The sequence below is a fragment of the Pongo pygmaeus genome, chromosome 2 (assembly GCF_028885625.2).
Source record: "Pongo pygmaeus isolate AG05252 chromosome 2, NHGRI_mPonPyg2-v2.0_pri, whole genome shotgun sequence".
NCBI classification, from domain to species: Eukaryota; Metazoa; Chordata; class Mammalia; order Primates; family Hominidae; genus Pongo; species Pongo pygmaeus.
The window spans coordinates 116,662,533-116,689,312 of NC_085930.1; the positions used below are offsets into that span (position 1 = coordinate 116,662,533).

Below are 26,780 nucleotides of genomic sequence, written 5' to 3' on the forward strand. Positions count from 1 at the left end.
AGCTTATCTTTAGCACCTAGGACGATGTGTGTCTCCTGTTAGGCACTCAAGAAAATAGGTTTTGAATGAATGTGGCTGATACGATAAGGGTCTGCTTTGTTCTATGATGTGACCATAGAATAAGCATCGGCTTCATTTGAGAGACTGGATCTTGCTGATGAACCTTTATTTTCATTTCAGATTAGAAAACTGAAGCTTCAGTTAGAGGAGGAACGACAGAAATGCTCCAGGAATGATGGCACAGTGGGTGACCTGGCAGGACTGCAGAATGGCTCAGACTTGCAGTTCATCGAAATGCAGAGTAGGTACCAGGAGACAGGCCAGTCCCAATCTGTATATAGACTGTGTCCCAGGGGTGGGTTTGTCAGCACGTTGTTGGTGTCTTGTAATACACTTTTCTTTCTTTTTTTTGAGACGGTAGTCTCGCTCTGTCACCCAGGTCGGAGTGCAGTGGTGCAATCTCGGTTCACTGCAGCCTCTGCCTCCTGGGTTCAAGTAATTCTCCTGCCTCAGCCTCCTGAGTAGCTGGGATTACAGGCGCCTGCCACCATGCCCAGCTAGTTTTTTATGTTTATAGCAGAGACAGAGTTTCCCATATCTACCAGGCTGGTCTCAAACTCCTGGCCTCGGGTGATCTGCCCACCTCAGCCTCCCAGAGTGCTGGGATTACAGGCGTGAGCCACCGCGCCTGGCCGCAATATGCTTTTCTTAAGAAGAGCTATGCTGCAAAGATTGGTTAGTCCTTGGCTAGTCCAGAAAAACAGTCCTAGTCAGCAGTATAGCTGAATAGAGGCTCCACTAGCCTGTGTGCTTCAGGGGATAATGAGGTTTATTGTTCTTACCCTTTCTGGATAAAGTGATTTCTAGGAACTTTTTGCACACAGTGAAATGCCTTTTGACAACCTGGCACTGTCCTTTTCCACACCCATGTGTCATCTTTAAGCTCCCATACAGCAAGCACCCTTCCCCATTAAAGTTTTTTCTCTGGAATTTATCTTGGATAATTGGACGAATCTATTTGGAACTACTTCACACTAAATTGAGTAGTTTCAGAATTTTCCTAGAAGTATTTTTGTTAATCCAAGTTTATCTTTATTAGATGAAATTTAAAATAAGTCCACAAAATAAAGTCTATTCTATTCATTTTACCCGAATTATTCCAGTTTTTCTCTTTCTACTTTTGACCTCATAATAAAATGATCACTGTAGTTACACTAATTCCCATAGTAGGAAGATTTCAGCAGGAATTTGTAGTTAGCCTTTGTTAGTGATTATGTGTAATTCTCGGACAGAGGAGATTTTTATTTTTCCAATAAGAATAGTGACTTTTCTGATAACTAATATTAAAATCTTGTTTATTCCATGGACTTTTCATCTAAACCTTCTGAGATAGGCTGCCAAGAAAAGACATCTTGGGGCCAGGCGTGGTGGCCCATGCCCATAATTCCAGCATTTGGAGAGGCCAAGGTGGTGGATTGCTTGAGCTCAGAAGTTCGAGACCAGCCTGGGCAATGTGGTGAAAACCCGTCTCTTCAAAAAAAAAAAAAAAAAGAGAAAAGACTTTTTGGGTTAAGGCTTATTAATACTAACTTTTGATATTGGTATTATCTTTTCTGTTGGACATCAGTTAGGACACTTGTGACATTTCCTGGTAAATATTTTGTTAAAGAATGTCATTTTGGTGTTGGGGGTAGATGAGAACAGGGACATGGGAAGAGGCAGGCTGACTAGTTAGGAAGCTACTACAGTGGTGAGCCTGAACCAGTTCAGTGGCTGTCAGCAGTCTTAGAGAGAGGGTAGGGAATAGATCTGAGAGATTGTCCTTAAGCAGCAAATTTAAAAGTAAACAGATTTAGGGGAAATGGGCTGGCATTTATGTGTGAATACTTCCTAGAGTAGGTAGGTTGTTGTATAGCTGGTATTTGCAGAAGGTAAAGTACCCAGGGAGGAGGCGTAGAACAAAGTGAGCTTTGCAGGACTGTGGGAAAGCTGGCAAAGACAAAAGCAAGCAGCTCCCTTGGACCAGAAGGCCAGGAGTGGAGCAACTCTTGGTTCTGGATGGTGCCTTGCCTATTATGAGAGTGTTTTGGAATGGGATTTCAAAACACATGAAGTTACTGAGATAAGAGACTTAAACTTTTGAAAACGGGAAGGGAAAGATGGTTTGGAGAGTGAGAAGGAAGCAGTACATTTGGATAATCAATAGATTGCTGAGGATAACAATTTAAAAATCAGATCCTGAAGCTTGTTTTAGGGCTCAGAAATAGGAATACTTCTCTTTCACTATCAGATATGGCTTTTGGGGAGATGGTAACCCTGTTCCTTTTAAGGTGACAGTAATTGTCCAATTAGAAAAACCTCTCACCACTTAAGGAGGCTGAGGTGGGCGGATCACGAGGTCAGGAGATCGAGACCATCCTGGCTAACATGGTGAAACCTCATCTCTACTAAAAATACAAAAAATTAGCCAGGCGTGGTGGCGGCGCCTGTAGTCCCAGCTACTCAGGAGGCTGAGGCAGGAGAATGGCGTGAACCTGGGAGGATGGAGCTTGCAGTGAGCCGAGATCGCGCCACTGCACTCCAGCCTGGGCGACAGAGCGAGACTCCGTCTCAAAAAAAAAAAAACCTCTCACATTGAAGATTGTATAAGTAATTGTAACCTTGGTCATGTGGAAATGTAGAAAAGTTCTTAAGTTAGATAATCTGAATATTTCCTGTGGTATGTTAGATTTGGTTTATCTTTTGCAAATCTTATTACTCTAATCATGCCACAGACTGATTTTTGCTAAACTTGGATTCTTGGAGGGATTTTAAAAGTCCCCTGCCATCATTTCTAAACTTTTCATTTTAAGTGATTTACTTCCTAGGTCAGATGTTCATCTAGTAACTTATAGCTCTACCCATAACACATTATCACATTACTGAACAGCATTTATTCCAACATATATTTATTTAGGCATACACTGTGTGCACTTGGCTAGGTACAGAGGTAGATTTAGGAAGGCCAAGACAGGGCCCCTCTCCTTACTTACACATACGATGTTTAAAAAGCATGACAAATGTCATAAAAATGCAAATAAAATACAGCAAGGGAAGGAGTTATAATTAAGGGGAGTCATGAAAGAGGTGAAAATTGAGCTTGGTCTTGAAGCTTAAGACTTAAGTCAGAGGTGGGAGACAAGGACCCTTACAGTATTGGATGGCAGAAGCAAAACCTGGGAGATGGGAAGGTATGGGGCCGGGTTCAGGGAACTAGAGGGCCCAGTCCCGTGGGCATGGAGGCTCCACAAGGTTACACATAAGGTTGGTAGGGGCTGCTACTGAATTGGCAGGGCTCCTTTCTCAAGCCCTGCTCACACATATCATAGGGTAAAGAATTTTCTTCTAACTTGCTGCAAGGGATACTGTAGTAACATATATGCTAGAGCATCTTGTAGTATATACAGTCCAGAACCTGGGCTGCTGAAGATGCTGTGGTTGTTGTGTGTGCATTTGTATTTTGTAATTTTTTTTTGGCAGGGGGACGGAGTCTCGCTCTGTTGCCAGGCTGGAGTGCAGTGGCGCGATCTCAGCTCACTGCAACCTCTGCCTCCCGGGTTCAAGTGATTCTCCTGCCTCAGCTTCCCGAGTAACTGGGACTACAGGCCTGTGCCACCACGCCCAGCTAATTTTTATATTTTTAGTAGAGACAGGGTTTCACCATGTTGGCCAGGATGGTCTCGTCTATCTCTTGACCTCATGATCCGCCCACCTTGGCCTCCCAAAATGCTGGGATTACAGGCGTGAGCCACCACGCCCAGCCCTGTATTTTGTACTCTTAAGACTGCGTGGTCCTCTCTGTGCCACAAAGGTACTGCCTGATGGCTCATACCGTCATCTGACAGGTGAAGATAATTCATTGTCTTCTTCTGTTCTAGGAGATGCCAATAGACAAATTAGCGAATACAAATTTAAGCTTTCAAAAGCAGAACAGGATATAACTACCTTGGAGCAAAGTGTAAGTACTTCTATATGGTACCAAGTGATTTAAATGTCCTTCCTGCATCTAAGTGGCTAACAACCCATGAGTGCCTGGGTTGCCTTTGCAGTTGGATCAATAATAGTTCTGTATTAAAACAGAAAAGCCAGCAGAGAGCACTTGTTGGGGCATTTTAGCCTTCTGTTTTCTCTAAAACCATAGGAAACTATAGCTATCATTGTTTTTGTAGATATTTCAAGAGAATTCAAGATCATCATTTGTAATAAAATCCCTTACACATTCCAAAAAGCGTAAGAACTTTTCCATTTAGTGTTTCTTCCTATATTGCTTTGGCACTTAAACAATGTGGTCATAATAAAACTTAGCATGGGAAATTGGCCCTAAAATGACTCTACAGCTGTAATCCTCTCTGGGGACATTTCTTGATTTATAAATAGCAACTGAGTTCTGAGAGGACTTATGACTCACCCTTAGGGGACTTGTTAGTGTTAGATTACTTGGCATTTATAATGACATTGTATTTCCATCTTGGCTACCAAAAAGTGGTGACTTCTAGTGCCCAGTACTAGAGGCCTATGTTCTCATACTTACAGATTAGCCGGCTTGAGGGACAGGTTCTGAGATATAAAACTGCTGCTGAGAATGCTGAGAAAGTTGAAGATGAATTGAAAGCAGAAAAACGGAAGCTACAACGAGAGGTACTTCTTTTAATATGCTTCTTGGAGAATACATTCCTAAAAAGAAAAAATCTTTTGGAAATAATTCTTAGCTGTGTAAGAAATTTGACACTTAAGGAAACAGCAGTGGAGTCACTTAACTAATTTGTGTTGGTTTTTGACCTGCATAGTGACTGCCATTCACTTTTATGTTTTGGTCAATTAGATACTAAGTAAAAAGACAGTTTTTATTTTTGCTTCAGATCAGGTCTATTTCTCCAACTTCTATGTATCCTTTCTGTGATTAAAACAAATAAACAATCCTCAGTATCATCATGTAACACCTCTAACTGATAGAAAAAATGAGGCTGTGGGTCCTGTGCAAGGCCATCACAATTAGCAGTGCTTTCATTTCCCAGGAAGTTGAAAATAGAGCAGCACTGGATGTTGTTTCTGACCACATGTAGTGACTGCACTCTCCCTGTCTCCAGTTACGAACAGCACTGGACAAGATTGAGGAGATGGAGATGACCAACAGCCACCTGGCCAAGCGGCTGGAGAAGATGAAGGCCAATAGGACAGCACTTCTGGCCCAGCAGTAGGAAAACCACCCTTCAACCTGGGTGATGCTCCTTGGGGCCCTACCTACAGGGACTGACTTTTGTCCATTGACACAAACCCCTTTTAGTACTGTTTTGAGTTTTGTCATTAAAACAGCCACCTTTGTATTTTATAATTTATGAGAGAATGAAGTCATTTTGAATCTACATGAATGAACACTTTGGATTTTGTTGTAGTTTGATTCTAGGCTAGAACCAGTCCATGCTGTTTTTATTTTTTATCTCTGTAATTGTAGAATCATGTTTACTCAACATTTTTCCCCAGCTGCCTCAGTAACTGGGCACTCGGAGGCCTTGGCACGGGTTCTGGAGGACAGACAGCAATTCTATGAGTGCTCACTGAGATACTTGCTGGAGACCTCAGAAAACACAAGTGCCTTCTCCACGGTGCAATTCAGACTTCAGTGATCTCCAGTGGTCAAAAGACATTTACCCTTAATATCAGACAACATTTATATTTTAGTGAAGAAACAAGTTCTCGGGTGGGGAATCTATGTTTCACTCAAATTTATATGTTTGGAGGAAAAAAGCCTTTTTTTGTAAAATATTTAAATTTATATAAGAAAATGTTAGAAAAAAATATGGGGAGTGTATATAAAACTTGCTTTATTGCATGGGGCAGGGGAAGTCTAGGCCTAATACTCTTAAAGTAAGAGTTGGGTCCTTTTTTTCTTCAATACAACTGTGCTGTACCTTGTAAAGTATTTTATCTGCTGCTTATTTGTGGAATGAAACCTCAAACAAACCCAAAGGGGGAGGGGAGGGCAGGGCAGGCAGATCGGAAATCTGCCTGCAGATTCTATTAAATACACCCTTTTGCCAACCACAATTGGCTACTGACATGTTCATTTTGTTACAGGAGACTTTAAAACAAATCATGGCAACCACATCCCTCTTCTTTTGTCTCCTCCTCAAGGAAAAACAATCTGGAATGTAGAACTTTTAAAGACTTGAGTTTCATCTTTAGAGGTACCCTGTCCAAGAGGTTTTTTTAAAATCATGGAGTACAACTACTTTGCAGAATTTATGATTCTCTTTTGCTCTTAGTACCCAGGTGGTTTTATTGAAATGATTATTGTATCTTTAAAGTGCTTACACAGAAAATATATTGGGGGAAAATCTAGCGACTAAAGGCACAGAAGATAATAAAACTAGACTTTAAAAAGGTAACTCAAAAGTGAATAAAATATCTAATATTTGTTCCTTTTTTAATTAGCCCTTCATTTTAAAAATATGGATACCAATCTCCTGAATTGAGATGATTTTCTATACATTTTCTTTCTTTCTTTTTATTTTCTTTTTTTTTGAGACAGAGTTTTGCTCAGTCACCCAGGCTGGAGTGCAGTGGCACGATCTCGGCTCACTGCAACCTCTGCCTCCCAGGTTCAAGTGATTCTCCTGCCTCAGCCTCCCGAGTAGCTGGGACTACAGGTGTGCACCACCACACCTGACTAATTAATTTTTGTATTTTTAGTAGAGATGGGGTTTCATCATGTTGGCCAGACTGGTCTTGAACTCCTGACTTCAAGTGATCCGCCCACCTTGACCTCCCAAAGTGCTGGGATTAGAGGTGTGGGCCCCTGTGCCTGGCCTCTTTGTTTTTTTTTTTTTTTTTTTTTTTTTTGAGAGACAGTCTTGTGTTGTCACCCATGCTGGAGTACAGTGGCATGATCTTGGCTCAGTGCAACCTCTACCTTCTGGGTTCAAGCTTGATTCTCCTGCCTCAGCCTCCCAAGTAGGTGGGATTACAGGTGCCTGCCACCACACCCTAATTTTTGTATTTTTAGTAGAGTTAGTTAGGGTTTCACCATGTTGCCCAGGCTGGTCTCGAACTCCTGACCACAAGTGATCTGCCTGCCTCAGCCTCCCAAAGTGTTGGGATTACAGGCGTGAGCCACCGTGCCTCAGCCTATACATTTTCTAATAGTAGCAAGTTGTGTGGTTGGGGGTGGGTAGAAAGGTGTTCTAAAGTGCAGGTTTGTTCTAGAACTCCATCCCAGCTAAAACCAACATACTGTGTGGCCCAGCTCTTGAAGCTCAGAAAAACCCTCTTCCTCTCCACTCAAGGTTACCCAGCCTGTGCCCCACCTGGGCTCATGGAACCTCACTTCTGAGATGCCCTGGTCTACTTTATGGAGTTCTTATTGTTCAAAACTGACCTTGCCTATTTTTGTGGCACAATAAATATGTCTGTAACATTTTGTCTTCCTAGTCTTTCCAAGTGAAATTGCTCCATTTCTTCATAAGATGAGAGTAGTCTGTTCTTTATCACTGAACTTTCTTCATTGAATCTTGGAATATGGATTTTACCTTAAAACCACAGACATTCTTCCTTCCTGAGCTGAATGCTCCATTTCTCTAAATGTAGGCAAATATTAAGGAAGTTTATTTTGTCATTCACAGTTTAAATTTATATTTTTACATCATCCTTCAAACAAGATTACCTAGAAACTTCTTTATCTTAAGCTATTAGTACTCATAGTCATTAACAAAGTAGGCTAACTTAAAAACTCATACTTATGCCGGCCACAGTGGCTCATGCCTGTAATCCCAGCACTTACTTTGGGAGGCCGAGGCAGGAGGATCACCTGAGGTCAGGAGTTTGAGACCAGCTTGGCTTGGCCAGCATCGTGAAACCACATCTCTACTAAAAATACAAAAATTAGCCAGGTGTGGTGGCAGGCGCCTGTAATCCCAGCTACTTGGGAAGCTGAGGCAGGAGAATTGCTTGAACCCGGGAAGCGGAGGTTGCAGTGAACCAAGAGCACGACACTGCACTCCAGCCTGGGCAACAGAGCAAGACTCCGTCTCAAAACAAAAAACAAAAAACTCATTATAGATGAAGTAAGGACTATTTTCTTTCTTCAAGTTTTTTCCCTTAATAATTAGCTTTGGTTATTATAGACACCAGATGATCAAATCAAGCTTTCTTCATGGTCAGTGCCATCAGAGCCTGTGACACATTCAAGACCTCTTTTTGGCATCTGAACTGCCACAATATATACATAATAAAATTAAATAAGAAATTATGTTAGGACACATCTGACTATTTATTTATAATCAATCCACTGTGTATAAAGGAATACTGTCAGTTAGAAGGCAAGTGTAAGTCTTAAGTGCTACCAACACTTACGTTGGTACACTTTGTATATCACACTTTGATACAACACTTTGTATCGGAATACAGAGAAAGAACAACACATCCCACAGTGCATAGATGACCATATTTAACACCTCTCAAAGACTTTGTATAGATCAGGCAGGTTAGCAAGCTGCAGGATATTTCCATCTTCTGTGAAATGTTTAGGAGGCAGAATGTGTGAGCGCAAGGCTTTATAGACAATGTGTTCCACAGTCCACTTCCAGGAGTTTGGAATGGAGCCAGGCACTTCACTCTGGAAAACACATTAGATGTCATAAGCCTCCCTGTTTGCATCCCAACATATACTGGTGTCCTGGCTGATGGGATGTGCACTGGGCCTGGAAAGACTTGGTGTTATCTAGGGCTTTTGAAGTGGATCTTGTGGGCCAGCCTCTCAGGGGATCCCACAGGCCTGAACACAAGAGGATTTTTTTTTGTTTGTCTGTTTAGAGACAAGGTCTTGCTCTGTCACCCAGGCTGAAGGGCAGTGGTGTGATCATGGCTCTACAGCCTCAAACTCCAGGGCTTAAGCCATCTTCCCACCTCAGCCTCCTAAAATGCTGGGATTACAGGTGTGAGCCACTGTGTCCAGCCAACATGAGGTTTTTAAGGAAGGAAAAGAAGCCGCTGCTCTGTGGGACTGTCTCCTGTGGAACCTTTGTTTTCATTCAGGGAGAAAATGGTTTTATTATAGCAGGAGCTAACATCATGTCTGATCCTGACTGATATTTGGATGGCAACCATAAGAAGTACCTAACTTACCATTAAAATCGGGTCTGAAAGTAATTCTAATCCCCAGGGGAGGAATGAAACTATTAATGAGGATTATTTTGCCTCATTATTCCTCTCCTTCTTGTAAGCCTTAGCTGTCTCATGTGTAAGAAAATGTTCTTTCTCAACTGTCCTTCCTTTTCTTGAGGTAAAATTTCCCATCAAATGAGATAGTTTCCACACAGTTTGGTAAGTGTGTTGCCTTCTCCACTGGAGTGAGAAATTCCCTAGAGGCTTTGGCCAACAGGACTAAATCTCTGCCCTCCCACCTACAGACTTGGAATCCTCGAGCATGCCTGACTGGCCTTCAGCCTCCTCATCTGAAACTTGCTCATACTGCTCAGGAGATGACTGTGAGCAATCAGGGGTCATACTCTGATTAAAGTGGGCTACTCTTTGATTCTTAGAATATTTCAACTCTCCCTTCCAACCTCCCCCAAAATATATGTTGATTTGAAAAGCATTATCATCTGACTGGGAAAAGTGACAATGAAACATTAGGAATCCAGGCACCCTTTTTGTGTCAAGCTGACCTGTAAGAGGAGTTATAGAGCCTTGTTTTCCTGGCAGGGCAGTGGTCGGATAAAGAGTAAGGCAAAAGCTGAGAGAGACTGAGGCAACTGACCCAGAATCTGAAGACTGGCTACACACTTCAGAGCTAACAGTGGGAGTATATGGACTCTCCAGCCTTAGACAATCTAACTCAACCTCCCATTTCTCACTGTGATGGCTTGTGTTTTCACATTTGACAATTTCTGAGGTCACTCTGGAGGTATGTTCTACATCAGCAGATGGAAGTAAAACTCATGAATAAAAGCTGACTATTATGTTTGAAACTTGTTGGGTAAAAAGAAATCCCGAAATTTTAGAGATGGGCAAGTTTCATCTCCTAAAGATTGTATGAGGGCCTGTCCTAGTCCTGGGGTGCCAATGTGCATCACCACTGTACCTGCTGGCCTGAGAGGGTCGACTCCTCAGATATGTACTGCTTCCGGATGGAGTAGAACATAGCACATTCTTTACTGAGGCTTTCAAAACATTCCTTTTCTTCATCCCAATTCACCTGGTCCAAAGAATCCAATACCTCAAAATAGGTACGAATTTAAACATTCTCATTCTAAATGGAGATCACAGACTACTTAAAGCTAAAAAATGAAATGTGATACTTTAGGCGTTAGAACTATAAATGGGACTGCTGAATATTGCTGGGGATGAATATTAGTGGGAATGAGAGCAGGCCTTCAGCTATCCCACCCTTATCATCTTTATCATTCCAGATCAAAGGGTGGTCATTTGCCCTTTCCCTCCAGCACACATGCACGTACCGAAATGCTTAGTATCTGCTTGATCACTGACCTCAGTGGCTAGTCGAAGAATGAAGATAGGCAGTCCTTCCAAAGGGGGCACATAGTTGTCAATCAGAAGGGGTAATCCAATCAAGTTCCCTACCTGCTTGCAGGAAAAAGGACAAGGGAACAAGAAATAATGCTGTCATAGTTTAAACAAATTCCATTTCTCCAGTGCTTTCCCAGGCCTTGTCCTCCTATCTGCCACTCTGGGTGACCACGTTACTTGATTGGGCTGGGCACTGGGGGCAGACCTAAACACTTAAAAAGAGTTTTTCATCCTGACAAACAGCACAGCAGAACAACCTTTTCTTTGGATCTGTTCACCATCCAAAGAACACATAAAGATGGAGAGCCCCAAAGATCAAGGAATAAGAAGAAATGGGAGCAAATGGCATAATCTCATTTACAATGGCCTGCAGGGATTCGGGTCTCCATGTCTGGGTCCTTCACCCTGGGAACAAGAGTAGGCATGCATGGATAGTAGTACAGTTATGTAACCTAGAAATGCAAATAGGGAGTGGAGAGGATGTCACATATGTCACTTGCTGCTTCTGAGGGGAGGCCTAGTCCTGACCTTGGAATGTTTTTTTTTTTTTTGAGACGCAGTCTCGCTCTGTCACCTAGGCTAGAGTGCAGTGGTGCAATCTCGGCTCACTGCAACTTCTGCCTCTTGGGTTTAAGCGATTCTTCTGCCTCAGCCTCCTGAGCAGCTTGGATTACAGGCACCCGCCACCATGCCTGGCTAATTTTTCTATTTTTTTAGTAGAGATGGGGTTTCACCATGTTGGCCAGCTGGTTTTGAATTCCTGACCCCAAGTCATCTGCCCACGTCAGCCTCCCAAAGTGCTGGGATTACAGGCATGAGCCACCGTGCCCGGCCGGAAATTTTATTTGAAGAATACAACAGAAGTATAAGAATGGCTGTCACACCTCATCAATTTCCAAAGAGAAATAGTCTGCAAGCATCTCAGCCTTCTTCTTCAGAAACTCAACAATGTATTCAGCAAGTCCTTCTTTGGGACCATCTTCCTCTGTCCAGCCACTCTCTGGACTATCTAAGGCAAGCATGGCGAGGTCAAAGAGCGGTGCTGGCTCCTAGGAAGAAGCAAGAACATGAAGGAGGAAGCTTTAATGGAGCATCGAAATGAAGCCTGAATTCCCACGAATCCACTATCAGAATAGCAGGTGAGAAACCACAAATGTAACACTCATCCCCCATATACCCCAAAGGAAGTGCCTGAACAATCCACAACAAAACCCCTTTCCTCCTCTTCGTCAATGGCCATTTCAACAGAGAAGATACGACAGACAAAAAGCCTGCTGAACGGATGGGAAGGGTGAAGCCCTGGGGAGGTACTTTCCTTCTGTGTAGCCTTAAGGACTCAACTTTTGTATTTCTAGAAAACCACGAGGCAGATCATTTCTTTCTACTGCCTCATAACTAAAGCGGGGGCGGGGGGGTGAGGATGGAGAGTGAGTTAAATTGAATGACATTTCAGGCAAATCATCTAATGCAGAAACAAAGGGAAAACTATGCTTAAAAATAAGATGTCTAAGTTATCTTCCATTTCTCCCCTTCTGATATTGTTACTCATACTTTTACATATGTTGTAAACCCACAGTACATTATTTTTTCATAAGAGAAGAGTCCATTATCAAAAGGATATAACAATCCTAAATGTTTATGTACCCAATAACAGAGCTTTAAAATATATGGGCCGGGCGTGGTGGCTCATGCCTGTAATCCCAGCACTTTGGGAGGCTAAGCTGGGCGGATCACGAGGTCAGATCGAGACCATCCTTGCTAACACGGTGAAACCCTGTCTCTACTAAAAATACAAAAAATTAGCTGGGCGTGGTGACAGGCGCCTGTAGTCCCAGCTATTCGGGAGGCTGAGGTAGGAGAATGGCGTGAACCTGGGAGGCGAAGCTTGCAGTGAGCCGAGTTCACACCACTGCACTCCAGCCTGGGCGAAAGAGCAAGACTCCGTCTCAAAAAAAAAAAAAAATCATATATATGTATATATATGAAGGCAAAAACTAAGAGAACTGAAAAGAGAACAGACAAATCATAATTATAGTTGGAAGTTTCAATACCCCTTTCTCAATAACAGAACAGGCAGAAAATCAGTAAAGATACAAGACTTGGGCATCACTATCAACTTGATATACTTAGAACATTCGACTCAATGAGATCAGAATACGAATTCTTTTCAAGTACACATGGAACATTTACCAACACAGACCATATTCTGGGCCATAAAAAAAGTTTCAATAAGTGTATAAAAAAAGGCAAGTATGTTCTTTGACTGAGATGGAAATAAATTAGAAATCAATAACATTGTTTTTAAAATCCTCAAGAGATTGGAAACTAAATAACACAGTTCTAAAAAACCTGTAGGTCAAAGAAGAAATCAAAAGGGAAATTAGAAGGTATTTTGAACTGAATGAAAATGAAAACAAACTATCAAAATTTGTGGGATGCTGTTGAAGCAGTGCTTAAGGGAAATTTGTAGCACTTAACACCTGTATTAGAAAAGAAGAAAGGTCTCAAATCCATGACCTCAGCTTCTACCTTAAGAAATGTGAAACAGGCCAGCCACGGTGGCTCACACCTGTAATCCCAGCACTTTGGGAGGCCAAGGCAGGTGGATCACCTGAGGTCAGGAGTTTGAGACCAGCCTGGCCAACATAGTGAAACCCCATCTCTACTAAAAATACAAAAATTAGCTGGGTGTGGTGGTGCATGCCTGTAATCTCAGCTACTTGGGAGGCTTAGACACAGGAATCGCTTGAACCTGGGAGGCTGAGGTTAGTGAGCAGAGATCGCAACACTGCACTGCACTCCAGCCTGGGCGACAGAGCAAGACTCTGTCTCAAAAAAAAAAAAGAAATGTGAAACAGAAGACAAATTAAACCAAAATAGGTATAAGAAAGATTAAAAGTCAGAGCAGATATCAATGAAATAGAAAATAGAAAAGAAAAATCTATGAAACCAAAAGTTAGTTCTTTGAGAAGATCAATAAAATTGATAAACCTCTAGCTAAACTGACCAAGTTAAAAAGAAAAGCCTGAAATTACCAATATTAGGAATGAGAGAGGTTATGTCACCAAGAGATCCATAGATAGTAAAAGAATAAGAAATATTATAAATAACTTTATGTCAGTAAATTTAAAAACTTAGATTAAATGGACAAATTTCTTCAAAGAAACAAAATACCAAAGCTTACCTAAGAAGAAACAGATAACCTGAATAGCTGTATACTATTAAAGAAATAGAATTTGCAGTTAAAAACCTTCCCATGAAGAAAATCTCCAAGCCCAAGATGGCTTCACTGTTGAGTTCTACCAAACATTAAGGAATAATTTTAACATCAATTCTACACAAAACTCTTTCAGAAAATGGAAAAGGAGGGGATACTTACCAACTCATTCTATGAGGCCAGCATTACCCTGATACAAAAACCAAAGACTAAAAGAAAACTATAAACTAGTAACATTCATGAGCACAGATAAAATAATTATAATAAAAATTTTAGCAAATCAAATCCCATAATAAATAAAAAGGGATTGTATATTATAACCAAGCAGGGTTCATCCCAGGAATGCAAAGACTGGTTTAACGTATGAAAATCAATGTAATTCGCTATATTAACAAACTATAAAAGAAAAATCATATGATTATCTCAGTAGATGCAAAAAAAGCATTTGAAAAAAATTCAACATCCAATCCTAAATAAAATCTCTAGCAAATGAGGAACAGAGGGAACTTCCTCAACCTCATAATGGGCATCTACAAAAAAACCTATATGGCTAACAGCATACTTAATGTTTTGTGAAAGACTTTCCCCTTTCCCCCTTAGATCAGTAACAAGAGAAGGATTTCCATTCTTACCACTTCGTTTTTCGCGTGTGTGTGTGTGTGTGTGTGTGTTGCCCAGGCTGGAGTGCAGTGGTGCATTCTTGGCTCACTGCAACCTCCGCCTCCTGGGTTCAAGCGATTCTCGTGCCTCAGCCACCCAAGTAGCTGGGATTACAGACGTGGACTGCCACACCCAACTATATTTTGTATTTTTAATAGAGACAGAGTTTCACCATGTTGGCCAGGCTGATCTCAAACTCCTGGCCTCAAGTAACTTGCCCACCATACCCTCCCAAAGTGCTAGGATTAGAGGCATGAGCCACCATGCCCGGCCCATTCTTACCACTTCTATTCAACATTGTATTGGAGGCTCTAGCCAGTGCAGTCAGTCAAGAGAAAGAAATAAAAGGCGGCCGGGCGCAGTGGTTCACGCCTGTAATCCCAGCACTTTGGGAGGCCGAGACAGGCAGATTACCTGAGGTCAGGAGTTCAAGACCAGCTCGGCCACATGGTGAAACCCCGTCTCCACTAAAAATACAAAAAAATTAGCCAGGCGTGGTGGCGGGTGCCTGTAATCCCAGCTACTCAGAAGGCTGAGGCAGGAGAATCGCCTGAACCCAGGAGGTGGAGGTTCCAGTAAGCCGAGATCCAGCCACTGTACTCCAGCCTAGGTGACAAAAGCGAAATTCCATCTTAAAAAAAAAAAAAAAGGAAGAAAGAAAGAAATAAAAGGTGTTCAGTTTGCACAGGAAGAAGTAAAAGTTTCTTTATTCTCAGAAGACATGATCATATATAGAAAATCTGATAGAATCTACAAAAAATCTACTAGAACTAGTAAGTGAGTTTAACAAGGTTGCAAGATACAGCATCAATGTACAAAACTATACGTATTTCTATATACTAGCAAATAAACAATAGGAAATTGAAGTTTTTTGGGTGGGTGAAGTAACTCATGCCTACAATCCTAGCACTCTGGGAGGCTGAGGCAAGAGGATCACTTGAGGCCATGAGTTTGAGATTAGCCTTGGTAACACAAGACTCCCATTTCTACGAAAAAAATTAAAAAAAAAAAATTAGCCAGGTGTGGTGGTACACACTTGTATTCCTAGCTACTTGAGCCTAGGAGTTCAAAGCTTCAGTGACCTATGATCATGCCACTGCACTCCAGCCTAGGCAAGAGTGAGACCCCTGTCTCTTAAAAAAAAAAAAAAAAAATTTGAGGCCAGGCGCAGTGGCTCACATCTGTAATCCCAGCACTTTGGGAAGCCAAGGTGGGCGGATCACCTGAGGTCAGGAGTTCAAGACCAGCCTGGCCAACATGGTGAAACCCCCTCTCTACTAAAAATAGTTTAAAAAATTAGCAGGGCGTGGTGGCACATGCCTGTAATCCCAGCTACTTGGGAGGCTGAGGCAGTTTGAGAATCGCTGGAACCCAGGAGGCGGAGGTTGCAGTGAGCCAAGATTTTGCCATTGCACTCCAGCCTGGGCAACAGAGCAAGACTCTGTCTCAAAAAAGAAAAGAAAAAAGAAAATTTTTGAAAAATGCCATTTAGCATTAAAAAATGTGAAATACTAAGGGATTTATCTAACAAAAGTTTTTCACCCTAAATTGATCTAGATTCAATATAATCCCAATCAAAATCTCAGCAGGCTTCTTGTAGAGTATATCACATGAAAAAAGAGGATATGAAACCATATAAACAGTATGATTTTTAACTCAGAACTAAAATTCAGCATTGAAAAAGTTTTTGACAGTTTTCACAAAGGCATAGAAAAAAAAAAGTCTTGGAAGAAATCGACTAAAATTGTTGGCAGGGGTTGTGTTTGGACCACGGCTTTAGACAATGTTTATTTTTATCCCTTTCCAAGTATTAAGTGTCAATAGATATTTATTTTTTTTGAGAGAATCTCGCTCTGTTGTCCAGGCTGGAGTGCAGTGGCATGATCTCAGCTCATTGCAACCTCTGCCTCCTGGGTTCAAATGATTCTCCTGCCTCAGCCTCCTGAGTAGCTGGGATTACAGGCGCCCACCACCATGCCCTGCTAATATTTGTAATTTAGTAGAGACAGGGTTTCATCATATTGGTCAGGCTGGTCTTGAACTCCTGACCTCAAATGATCTGCCCGCCTCGGCCTCCCAAAGTGGTGGGATTACAGGCATGAGCCACCACACCCAGCCGAGTATCAGTAGATATTATTAACTTCTATACTAATAAACATTTAAGTTGGCTACCAAATGACTATTTTGCTAAAAAGTATAAAACTTCTTATAGATACTTCCATATGCAAATCATACAATACAGCAACTATCCTAAGAATTTTTAGAAAAATTTAATATACTACAAATAAGATATTAGTGGAGAGCTACTATTTTCAGAAATGATCAGTTGAAATTTCAGAAGTGAAAAGGATCTAAACTTACCGATAACCTCAGAACACCAAAATTGGCAAAATCATAAATGAGTATCTGGTAGAACAGTTCTTCACTGAAAATAAAAATGAAGTGACTTTAAGGAAAAGCTGAATTCATGCTTGAAATACAAGCAGTTGGGACAAAATGGGAGAAGTAATCCCTGAAACAAGGATGAGACAGAAATAGTTCTGCCTGGCTGTGGAATCTGGTTAACAGTCTAACAAAATCTTTTACCCCTCCAAAGAGCTGGGATTCCCAACGTCTTCAACCAGGGGTCTGAGTGGCCAGCCTCTAACAGACAGGTTAGAGCACTAAGACCAAGTCTGGCTTGCTACCACTCATGTTCTGTCCCTATCTGTCTGGTGCTATAAAAGGTTTCTGACACTCTGCAGTAAAATTTAAAAACTTTTTGTCTGCTTACCTTTCCCCCACTTACAAAGAATCCGATAAATCACTTTTTTTTTTTACAACTTATTAAAAAGTATGTGAAATGTACAGGAAAGGCAGGGAGTCTTCCTAAATAATCAAAAGTAGACCTAAGGCAGGATTATACTGTGCTGACATGTAGTTTAGGATGACACACTGGCTGGCAATAGTCCAAAAGCAGTTATGAAGTACACACTATATTGAATTACTTCCAAAAACACAATGGGAATTTAAATGCCACATTTATATGGTACTTTATAGTTCTTAAAACACATTGAACCCCATAGACTTGCTTAAAGACCTCTCATCAAAGCAGACAAAGCACCTTCTATGTCTGCATTTTGGTGGGGAAACTGAGGCACCTATTGAGTAGCTGACTTTTCTACGTCAGTTAGTAAAGTGCTAAAGGAAGGACTTCAATCCAGATATTGAGCTCTGAACCTGGTTCTCTCCCTATGTTTTCTACCCCCTTACTGGAAAACCATTCACATTTATTAACAGCTGCAAATCTGGGACTGGCCTGGATTTGTATCTGTGAGATGAAAGAACATGAATACAACTGTGATTTGGGGCCTTGGAGGTCATTCCCTTAAACACGCTGGAAAAGAAAAAGCAAGGGGAGTAGAATTCCTAACAAATTAAAAAGTGACAGCTCACTATACAAGCCCAAGCATTCTCAAAGCAGACAATGGAATTTGAACAGAGTGGCACCAAACGGGTTTCCGAGCCTAGAAGGAATGAGGTCTGAATACATACAAGGAGGTACATGTGCTAACAGGAAGCTTCTGGACTGGGGCAATTTCAAGGGATGGCGAATAGGTTTCTATCTCATGTACCAACTCCATGCAATGTATAGTGGCTGCCTCACTCACAGGGCCAATAAGCATTCTGAGGCCACAGCAGGGCTTAGAGGGAGAGTCGCACAGTAGATAGGTGATCTCTAGTAGATGCAAGGTGGCAGCATCCTCCCATATGCATTACCTATTTGAGAGCAGATTTAACAGAGATGCTAGACTCAACAGGAGCTCATCCACCAAGGTCCCTGGAAACAATCAATAGAAATGTTGCCAGCCATGCAATAGTCAAATGAAACTGCCGGAGTCACCTTTCCTGTGCTGATCAAGCCCACTGGCTCACTTGGTGGCTGGAGTAGGCCTTTGCTCCATTCTCAAAGCTGGGAGGAAAGAAGGCATCAGGTCTTCTTTCTCTTGCATCACCTACAGTACTCTGTTGCACAGAGCAGATATCAGAATTCTCTAGCAGCACCAAACCCTCACCACCTGGTTCACAACATTTATAGGGCACTGAGCAACTACCAAGGACTAGGCTTCTTGGGTTATTTCTTACCCTCACAAACAAACAAACAAAACCCCTCCACGTGAACTAGTAATACCACAACTTACAGATGAGAAATCTGAGATGTAGTTTAGGAATGTAACTTGTCTACAGTCAAATAAATGGGAAATGGTCAAACTTGGATTTGAAACCATATGTGTCTGACTCCAAAGCCTGTGCCCTCCCAACTAGCTCATGCTGCTCTCCTTAGCTTTTGTGCCTGTGCTCCCTGGACCATTGTTGTAGTAGCTCTGCTTGTTCACACACTCAACTGATTTACCTAAGCTTGGTGGTGTTGAGAAGGTATAACTTGGTTTGATGCTGTGCCAAGGCCCACTGAGGATTCACACAGCCCACGAAGGAGTGGTTATGCAACATCTCCCGGAGAACTGCAAAACAAAAAATAAAACCAAAAAACAGGTAAGTAACAGAATCCTACCAACCCCACTTCATTGCCCAAAGCACCAAGAACCAGAACTAGAGACACCAAGTAAGCAAAGAAGCCTGAATTGAGCCTCCTGGTGAAAACAAACACAAATGAGGAATAAAATATAACTAATCTTTTAACATGCAACAAGGAATTGCTAAAAGATTAAAGAACACTCAAGGATCAAAATCTAAGACAAAGCAGGAACTCAGAGAGGTAACGAGATCTCTGAGGTCAACTTTATCAAAAGACTTTACAGAAACCTCAGGAATCACAAACATTAGTTTTCACAGGCTCTGAAGGTGGCAAAAGGAGGACAAAATCATGGAATGGTTTGAAATGGAGAGTCTAATAGGAGACCACTTCCCCAACACATTAAGCTGAGACTCCAAGGGCTGCACCCCCAGTGAAAAGGAAAACCATACTACTATGCCCATGCCCACTCCCCTGCCCCTCCAAGGGCAAAATTGCCACCTCTAGCACTGGTGTTGGAAGAAAAAATGACACCCTGTGAATGTGTAATCATAAACTGGTCCTCACATGCTTTTCCAGCCAGGATTCATGCTAAGCAGGTTGCCTGAAAACCTTAAGCGGAGATTTTAATTTAAACTGATATCGGGGCTGACTGCTCCTCCAGTTTCCTAGTAGAATCAAATGCAAATTCTCTCTGCAGAATTTCATTGTCAACACAGGCTTCAAGTAATTCCCCACAGATAAAGTACGAGGAATTAACAGTTACAAAATTACAAAAAACACAAAAAATGCCCCATGAATTAGAATCCAGAAGAATCCACAGAATGAGATCTGTAAAGGTTTCGGGAATTGGAAAGATCAGCAAATAACATAAAATAAGTATGTTCAGCATGCTCAAGAAGTATTAAAACCATGAGTAAGCAGCAGGACACTATCCACTATCTCCTGGGATCAAGATTTCCAAAAAAGCATGATTTATAGTCCTTTGGGTATATACCCAGTAATGGGATGGCTGGGTCAAATGATATTTCTAGTTCTAGATCCTTGAGGAATCGCCACACTGACTTCCACAAGGGTTGAACTAGTTTACAGTCCCACCAACAGTGTAAAAGTGTTCCTATTTCTCCACATCCTCTCCAGCACCTGTTGTTTCCTGACTTTTTAATGATTGTCATTCTAACTGGTGTGAGATGGTATCTCATTGTGGTTTTGATTTGCATTTCTCTGATGGCCAGTGATGATGAGCATTTTTTCATGTGTTTTTTGGCTGCATAAATGTCTTCTTTTGAGAAGCGTCTGTTCATGTCCTTCGCCCAGTTTTTGATGGGGTTGTTTGTTTTTTTCTTGTAAATTTGTTTGAGTTCATTGTAGATTCTGGATATTAGCCCTTTGTCAGATGAGTAGGTTGCGAAAATTTTCTCCCATTTTGTAGGCTGCCTGTTCACTCTGATGGTAGTTTCTTTTGCTGTGCAGAAGCTCTTTAGTTTAATTAGATCCCATTTGTCAATTTTGGCTTTTGTTGCCATTGCTTTTGGTGTTTTAGACATGAAGTCCTTGCCCATGCCTATGTCCTGAATAGTCATGCCTAGGTTTTCTTCTAGGGTTTTTATGGTTTTAGGACTACAAATCATGCTGCTATAAAGACACATGCACACGTATGTTTATTGCGGCACTATTCACAATAGCAAGACTTGGAACCAACCCAAATGTCCAACAATGATAGACTGGATTAAGAAAATGTGGCACACATACACCATGGAATACTATGCAGCCATAAAAAATGATGAGTTCATGTTCTTTGTAGGGACATGGATGAAATTGGAAATCATCATTCTCAGTAAACTATTCCAAGAACAAAAAACCAAACACCGCATATTCTCACTCATAGGTGGGAATTGAACAATGAGAACACATGGACACAGGAAGGGAACATCACACTCTGGGGACTGTTGTGGGGTGGGGGGAGGCGGGGGAGAGATAGCTTTAGGAGATATACCTAATGCTAAATGACAAGTTAATGGGTGCAGCACACCAGCATGGCACATGTATACATATATAACTAACCTGCACATTGTGCACATGTACCCTAAAACTTAAAGTATAATAATAATGAAATTTAAAAAAGGAAAAAAAAAAGATTTCCAAAAGAGCACATAAAGTTTTTAAAAATGAAAAATACAATAATTGAAAAGAAAAATCAAGATAGACTTAAAAAGAGATTTGACAAAGTTAACAAGCTAATTAACTGGAAGGTAGATCAACAAAATTATCCAGAATGTAGCACAGAAAGATAAAGAAATTGAAAATATGTAAAGATAACTTATGCACATGGGAGATAATAAATACATAACTCATGTTCCAGAAGGAGTTGGAGAGAGGGCAGGAAGAGGACAATATCTGAAGACTTTGAAGACAAAATACCTGAGAATATCCCAGAAGTGATGAAAACTGTCAAGTCTCAGCTAGTAAACCCAACAAAATCCACACATGACACACAGGGTTACTACATGGTGTTTTTGAAAGGAGATCTTAAAGGTACTCAGAAAGAAGAGAGATTACCCACTAAGTAAATAAAATATAAGACTGGTAGCTGAATTTTCAACAGGTAATAAATTTTAAGATTGATAGCTGAATTTTCAAGAGCAAGAGTAGAAATCAGAAAATGATACCCTATTACCTTCAATGCACTAAGAAAAAATAATTACCAATCTAGAGTTTTAAACCCAACACAAATACTTTTCAAAATAAGAGTGAATTAGACAAAGCAAAAAAGTTTGCCACGGCTATTGTTTGAATGTCTGTGTCCCCACAAAATTCATATGTTAAATCCTAACCCCCAAGGTGATACTATTAGGAGGTGGGGCCTTTGGGAGGTGATTAGGTCTTCCCTCATAATTGGGATTAGTGGGATTAGCCCTTATGAAAGAAACTCCAGAGAGCTAGCTATTCCCTTCCACCATGTAAGGATACAGCTAGAAGGCGCCATGTATGAGGAAGCGGGCCCTCACTAGACACTAAATCTGTCAGTGCCTTGATCTTGGACTTCCCAGTTTTTAGAACTCTGAGAAATAAACTTCTATTGTCTTAAACCTAAAAGGACTAAGCCATCAAAGGCCCCACTAAAGGTTTAGGCAGACCATAAAACATCTATAGGAAAGAATTATGATCAAATAATACGTGGTAAATCCAAACAAACTGACAATAAGAGGTATCACAGAACAAGTAGATACAGGCACACCTCTGAGATATTGCAGGTTCAGTTCCAGACTACAGCAATAAAGTCAATATCACAATAAAGCAAGTCATGTGAAATTTTTTGTTTTTCAGTGCATATAAAACTTACGTTTACACCACACTGTAGTCTATCAAGTGTGCAAATAGCATTATGTCTAAAATCAATGTACGCAGCTTAATTTAAAAACACTTTTTTGCTGGCCAGGCGCAGTGGCTCATGCCAATAATACCAGCACTTTGGGAGCCCGAGGTGGGCAGATCACCAGAGATCAGGAGTTCGAGACGAGCCTGGCCAACATAGTAAAATCCTGTCTCTACTAAAAATACAAAAATTAGCCAGGCGTGGTGGCACATGCCTATAATCCCAGCTACTTGGGAGGCTGAGGCACAAGAATCACTTGAACCTGGGAGGTGGAGGTTGCAGTGAGCTGAGATTGTGCCAGCACACTCCAACCTGGCCGACAGAGTGAATCTCTGTCTCCAATAAATAAATAAATAAAATTAAAAAGGTTTTTGCTAAAAAATGCTAACAGTCATCTGAGCTGTCGGCGAATTGTTATCTTTTTGCTGGTGGAGGATCTAGCCCTGATGATGGCTGTTGACTGATCAGGGTGGTGATTGCTGAAGGTTGAGGAAGCTGTTGCAATTTCTTGAAATAAGACAACAGTGAAGTTTGCTGCATCAATTGATTTTTCCTTTCATGAAAGATTTCTCTGTAGCTTGTCATGTTGTTTGATAGCATTTTACTCACAGTAGAAATTCTTCCAAAACTAGTGTCAATCCACTCAAACCCTGCTGCTGCTTTACCAAGTAAGTTTATATAATATTCTAAATCCTTTGTTGCCATTTCAACAATATTAACAGCATCTTCACCAGAATTAAGTTCTTTCTCAAGAAACTACTTTCTGTGCTCATCCATAAGAAGCAACTCCTCATCTGTTCAAATTTTATCATGGGATTGCAGCAATTCAGTCATATCTTCAGGCTCCACTTCTAATTTTCTTGTGATTTCCACCACATCCGCAGCTACTTCCTCCACTGAAGTCTTGAACCCCTCAAAGTTATCCATGAGGGCTGGATGCAATTTCTTCCAAACTCCTGTTAATGTTGATATTTTAACTTCCTCCCAGGAATCTCGAATGTTTCTCAGGGCAACTAAAATGATGAATTCTTTCCAGAGGTTTTCAATTTACTTGGCTCAGATCCATCAGAAGAATCACTATCTATGGCAGCTAGAGCCCTATGAAATGTATTTCTTAAATAAGACCTGAAAGTCAGTATCACTCCTTGATCCATGGGTTGCAGAATAGATGCTGTGTTAGTGTTCATCTCCTTATATATCTCCATTAGAGATCTAGGGTGACCAGGTACATTGTTAATGAGCAGTAATATTTTGAAAGGCATCTTTTTTTCTGAACAGTAGGTCTCAACAATGGGCTTAAAATATTCAGTAAATCATGTTCTAAAAAGATGCTGTCATCTAGGCTTTGTTGTTCCACTTATAGAGCACAGGCAGAGTAGAGTTAGCATAATTCTTAAGGGCCCTGGGATTTTTGGAATGGCAAATGAGCACTGGCTTCAACTTAAAGTCACCAGATGCATTAGTACCTATTAGAGAGTCAACCTGTCTTTTGAAGCTTTGAAGCCAGGCAGTGACTTTTCCTCTTTAACTATGTAAGTCATAGATGACACCTTCTAATAGAAGATTGTTTTGTCTACATTGAAAATCTGTTGTTTAGTGTAAGCCACCTTCATCAATTAGATCTTCTGGATAACTTGCTACAGCTTCTACATCAGCACTTGTGGCTTCTTTCCTTAAACCTCATCAATCTCTGCTGGCTTCCAAGTTTTCTTCTGTAGCTTCCTCACCCCTCTCAGTTTTCAAAGAATTGAAGCAAGTTAGGGCTTTACCCTGGATTAGGCTTTGGCTTAAGGGAATGCTGTGACTGATTTGATCTTCTATCCAGACCACTAAAACTTTCTTTATTACAGCAATAAAGCTGTTTTGCTTTACCATTCATGTATAACTTGGCTAACTTGCACAAGAGGCCTAGCTTTCAACCTATCCTGGCTTTTAATATGCCTTTCTCATTAAGCTCTTCCTTTCAGTTTTTTTGTTTTGTTTTCTTGTTTGTTTGAGACGTAGTCTCACTCTGTTGCCCAGGCTGGAGTGCAATGGCATGATCTCAGCTCACTGCAACCTCCACCTCCTCGGTTCAGGTGATTCTCATGCCTCAGCCTCCTGAATAGCTAGGACTACAGGCATCCACCGCCAGGCCTGGCTAATTTTTGTATTTTTAATAAAGACGTGTTTCATCATGTTGGCCAGGCTGGTCTCGAACTCTTGACCTCAGGTGATCCACCTGCACTGGCCTCCCAAAGTGCTGGGATTACAGGCTTTTGAAAGGAATCTTTTTTTCTGAGCAGTAGGTCTCAACAATGGGCTTAAAATATTCAGTAAATCATGTTCTAAAAAGATGTGCTGTCATCTAGGTTTTGTTGTTCCATTTATAGAGCAGAGGCAGAGTAGAGTTAGCATAATTCTTAAGGGCCCTGGGATTTTTGGAATGGCAAATGAGCACAGGCTCATTTGTGAGCTCAAATGTGAGCCACTGCACCCAGCCTCTTCCTTTCACTTAAACACTTGTGGACACTGTGGGGTTATTAATTTGCCTAGTTTCCATATTATTGCGTCTCAAGGAATAAGGAGGCCTGAGGAGAGTGAGGAAGACATGCGAACACTCAGTCAGTGGAGGGGTCTGAGCACACACATTTATTAATTAAGCTCACTGTCTTATGTGGGCATGGTTTATGCCCACATAAGACAGTGAGCTTAATGTTGCCCCAAACAATTACAATAGTAATGCCAAAGATCAGTGATCACAGATCACCATAACAGATATAGTAATAATGAAAAAGTTGCAAATATTGTGAGAATTACCAAAATTTGATGGAGACATTAAGTGAGCACATGCTGCCGTAAAAATGGCACCTATCGGACTTGCTCTATGAAGGTGCCAATCTATAACTAGTAAAAAATGTAGTATCTGTGAAAATCAATTCCAGGTGGGCTAGAGGCTTAAAGTATCAGTCTTTTAGGAAACAATCTAAGAGCGTATCTTTAATTATTGCAAAGTTAGGAAGGATTTCTTAAGCTAAAAAGCCAATCTGTAAAGAACAATTGATGAAATCTGCCTATATTAAATCTAAGAATTTCTGTTCCTAAAACAAGTATTCATTTTAAAAAGTTACTAGAGAATCCCTAAACTAGGGGAAGATATTTTCATGTAACTCATTACTATCTAGAATATATCAAAAACTCCAAAAATTAATTAGAAAAGACAAAAAAAGAGCCCATCAAATATTGGGTAAAAAACTTGAACAGGCACTTAACAGTTGAGGAAATATACTTATTTATTAATTGATTACTTATTTATTTAGTTATTGCTCTGTTGCCCAGGCTGGAGTGCAGTGGTACGATCTCGGCTCACTGCAACATCTATCTCCCGGGTTCAAGTAAGTCTTGTGCCTCAGCCTCCTGAGTAGCTGGGATTACGGGCATGTGATACCATACCCATCTAATTTTTGTATTTTTAGTAGAGATGGGGTTTTGCCATGTTGGCTGGGCTGGTCTTGAACTCCTGGCCTCAAGTGATCCGCCCACCTTGGCCTCCTAAAGTGCTGGGATTATAGGCATGAGCCAACGCGCCTGGCTGAAATACACTTAACTTTATTTCAACCAAGAAAATGCAAATAAAAACTACCATCAGATACTGTTTCACAATCACCAAACTGGTAAAAATCTGACAATATAATTGTTGGTGATAATATAAATCAATATGACCCCTCTGGAAAACAATCTGTCATTTTATGACCCAGCAATAACTCTCTTAAATATATGACCTAGAGCTTCTCATCCAGTATGCCAGGCCACCGATCAACTCATATGAGGCTGGGAAGCAGGGTGGCACGTGGGGACACAGGGACTGAGGCCATTTGAGTCCTCCAACTGTCCTTCAACAGAAGAATGAATTAACTGTATATTCATGAAGCAGAATCTATATTATACAGAAAAGGTAAACCAGAGCTGTATGTAACAAGATGGATGAATCTTAGGAATATATGTGTAGTTATATATAAATTGCAGAAAAATTAAACTTACAGTGTAATTCTACTTTTATGAAATCAAAAGCTTGCAAAAGTAAACAAATTTTTAGGAATACAAATATAGGTAAAAAAAAAACTATAATAAAAAAAGGAAATAATAATCCCAAAATTTAGAATAGTAATCACCTCTAAGGAAGAAGGGAAAGGAATGGCACAGGGGAGCAGCACATAAGAGCCTCAAAGGTGATCCTATTTTTTAGGCAGATGCTATTCTCACAAGTGTTCATGTTTTTCTGTAGATGCTACGTATATTTTATAAATATGATTTTTAAATTTACCAATGTATATGTTTATGTGTGTTATGCACATATATATACTTGTGCATACATCTATGTGTGTGTATATGTTATCTTTTTTTTCATGAAATAAGTAAAAATATCACCAGCAAAAAGGAAGAGTGGGGACCAGAGAGGTTGGAGAAAACAG

At 40.8% G+C, this 26,780-nt stretch overlaps 2 protein-coding genes across 25 annotated transcripts in view; one reads left to right on the forward strand and one right to left on the reverse strand.

The window, feature by feature from the left end:
- Positions 1–6,084, forward strand: part of LRRFIP2 (LRR binding FLII interacting protein 2) — a 127,748-nt gene extending 121,664 nt beyond the window's left edge. For all 21 annotated transcript variants that reach the window (XM_054481167.2, XM_063662049.1, XM_054481144.2 and 18 more), the window contains 4 exons: positions 181–301; positions 3,918–3,997; positions 4,573–4,677; positions 5,127–6,084. In XM_054481167.2, coding sequence (XP_054337142.1) covers positions 181–301; positions 3,918–3,997; positions 4,573–4,677; positions 5,127–5,237 — 417 coding nt within the window. In that variant the 3' untranslated portion in view covers positions 5,238–6,084. The remainder of the gene's footprint in view (positions 1–180; positions 302–3,917; positions 3,998–4,572; positions 4,678–5,126) is intronic.
- A 2,202-nt stretch (positions 6,085–8,286) lies between these two features.
- The window catches only part of MLH1 (mutL homolog 1), a 57,992-nt gene continuing 39,498 nt past the window's right edge, over positions 8,287–26,780 (reverse strand). For 2 of the 4 annotated variants that reach the window (XM_054481138.2, XM_054481140.2), the window contains exons 14-19: positions 18,834–18,942; positions 16,802–16,865; positions 11,448–11,612; positions 10,525–10,617; positions 10,118–10,231; positions 8,287–8,650 (exon numbers count right to left, since the gene is read on the reverse strand). In XM_054481138.2, the coding sequence (XP_054337113.1) occupies positions 8,483–8,650; positions 10,118–10,231; positions 10,525–10,617; positions 11,448–11,612; positions 16,802–16,865; positions 18,834–18,942 (713 nt within the window). In that variant the 3' untranslated portion in view covers positions 8,287–8,482. Of the gene's footprint in view, positions 8,651–10,117; positions 10,253–10,524; positions 10,618–11,447; positions 11,613–16,801; positions 16,866–18,833; positions 18,943–26,780 lie in introns of all 4 variants that reach the window. The other 2 variants (XM_063662044.1, XM_063662045.1) reach the window with 1 other exon arrangement.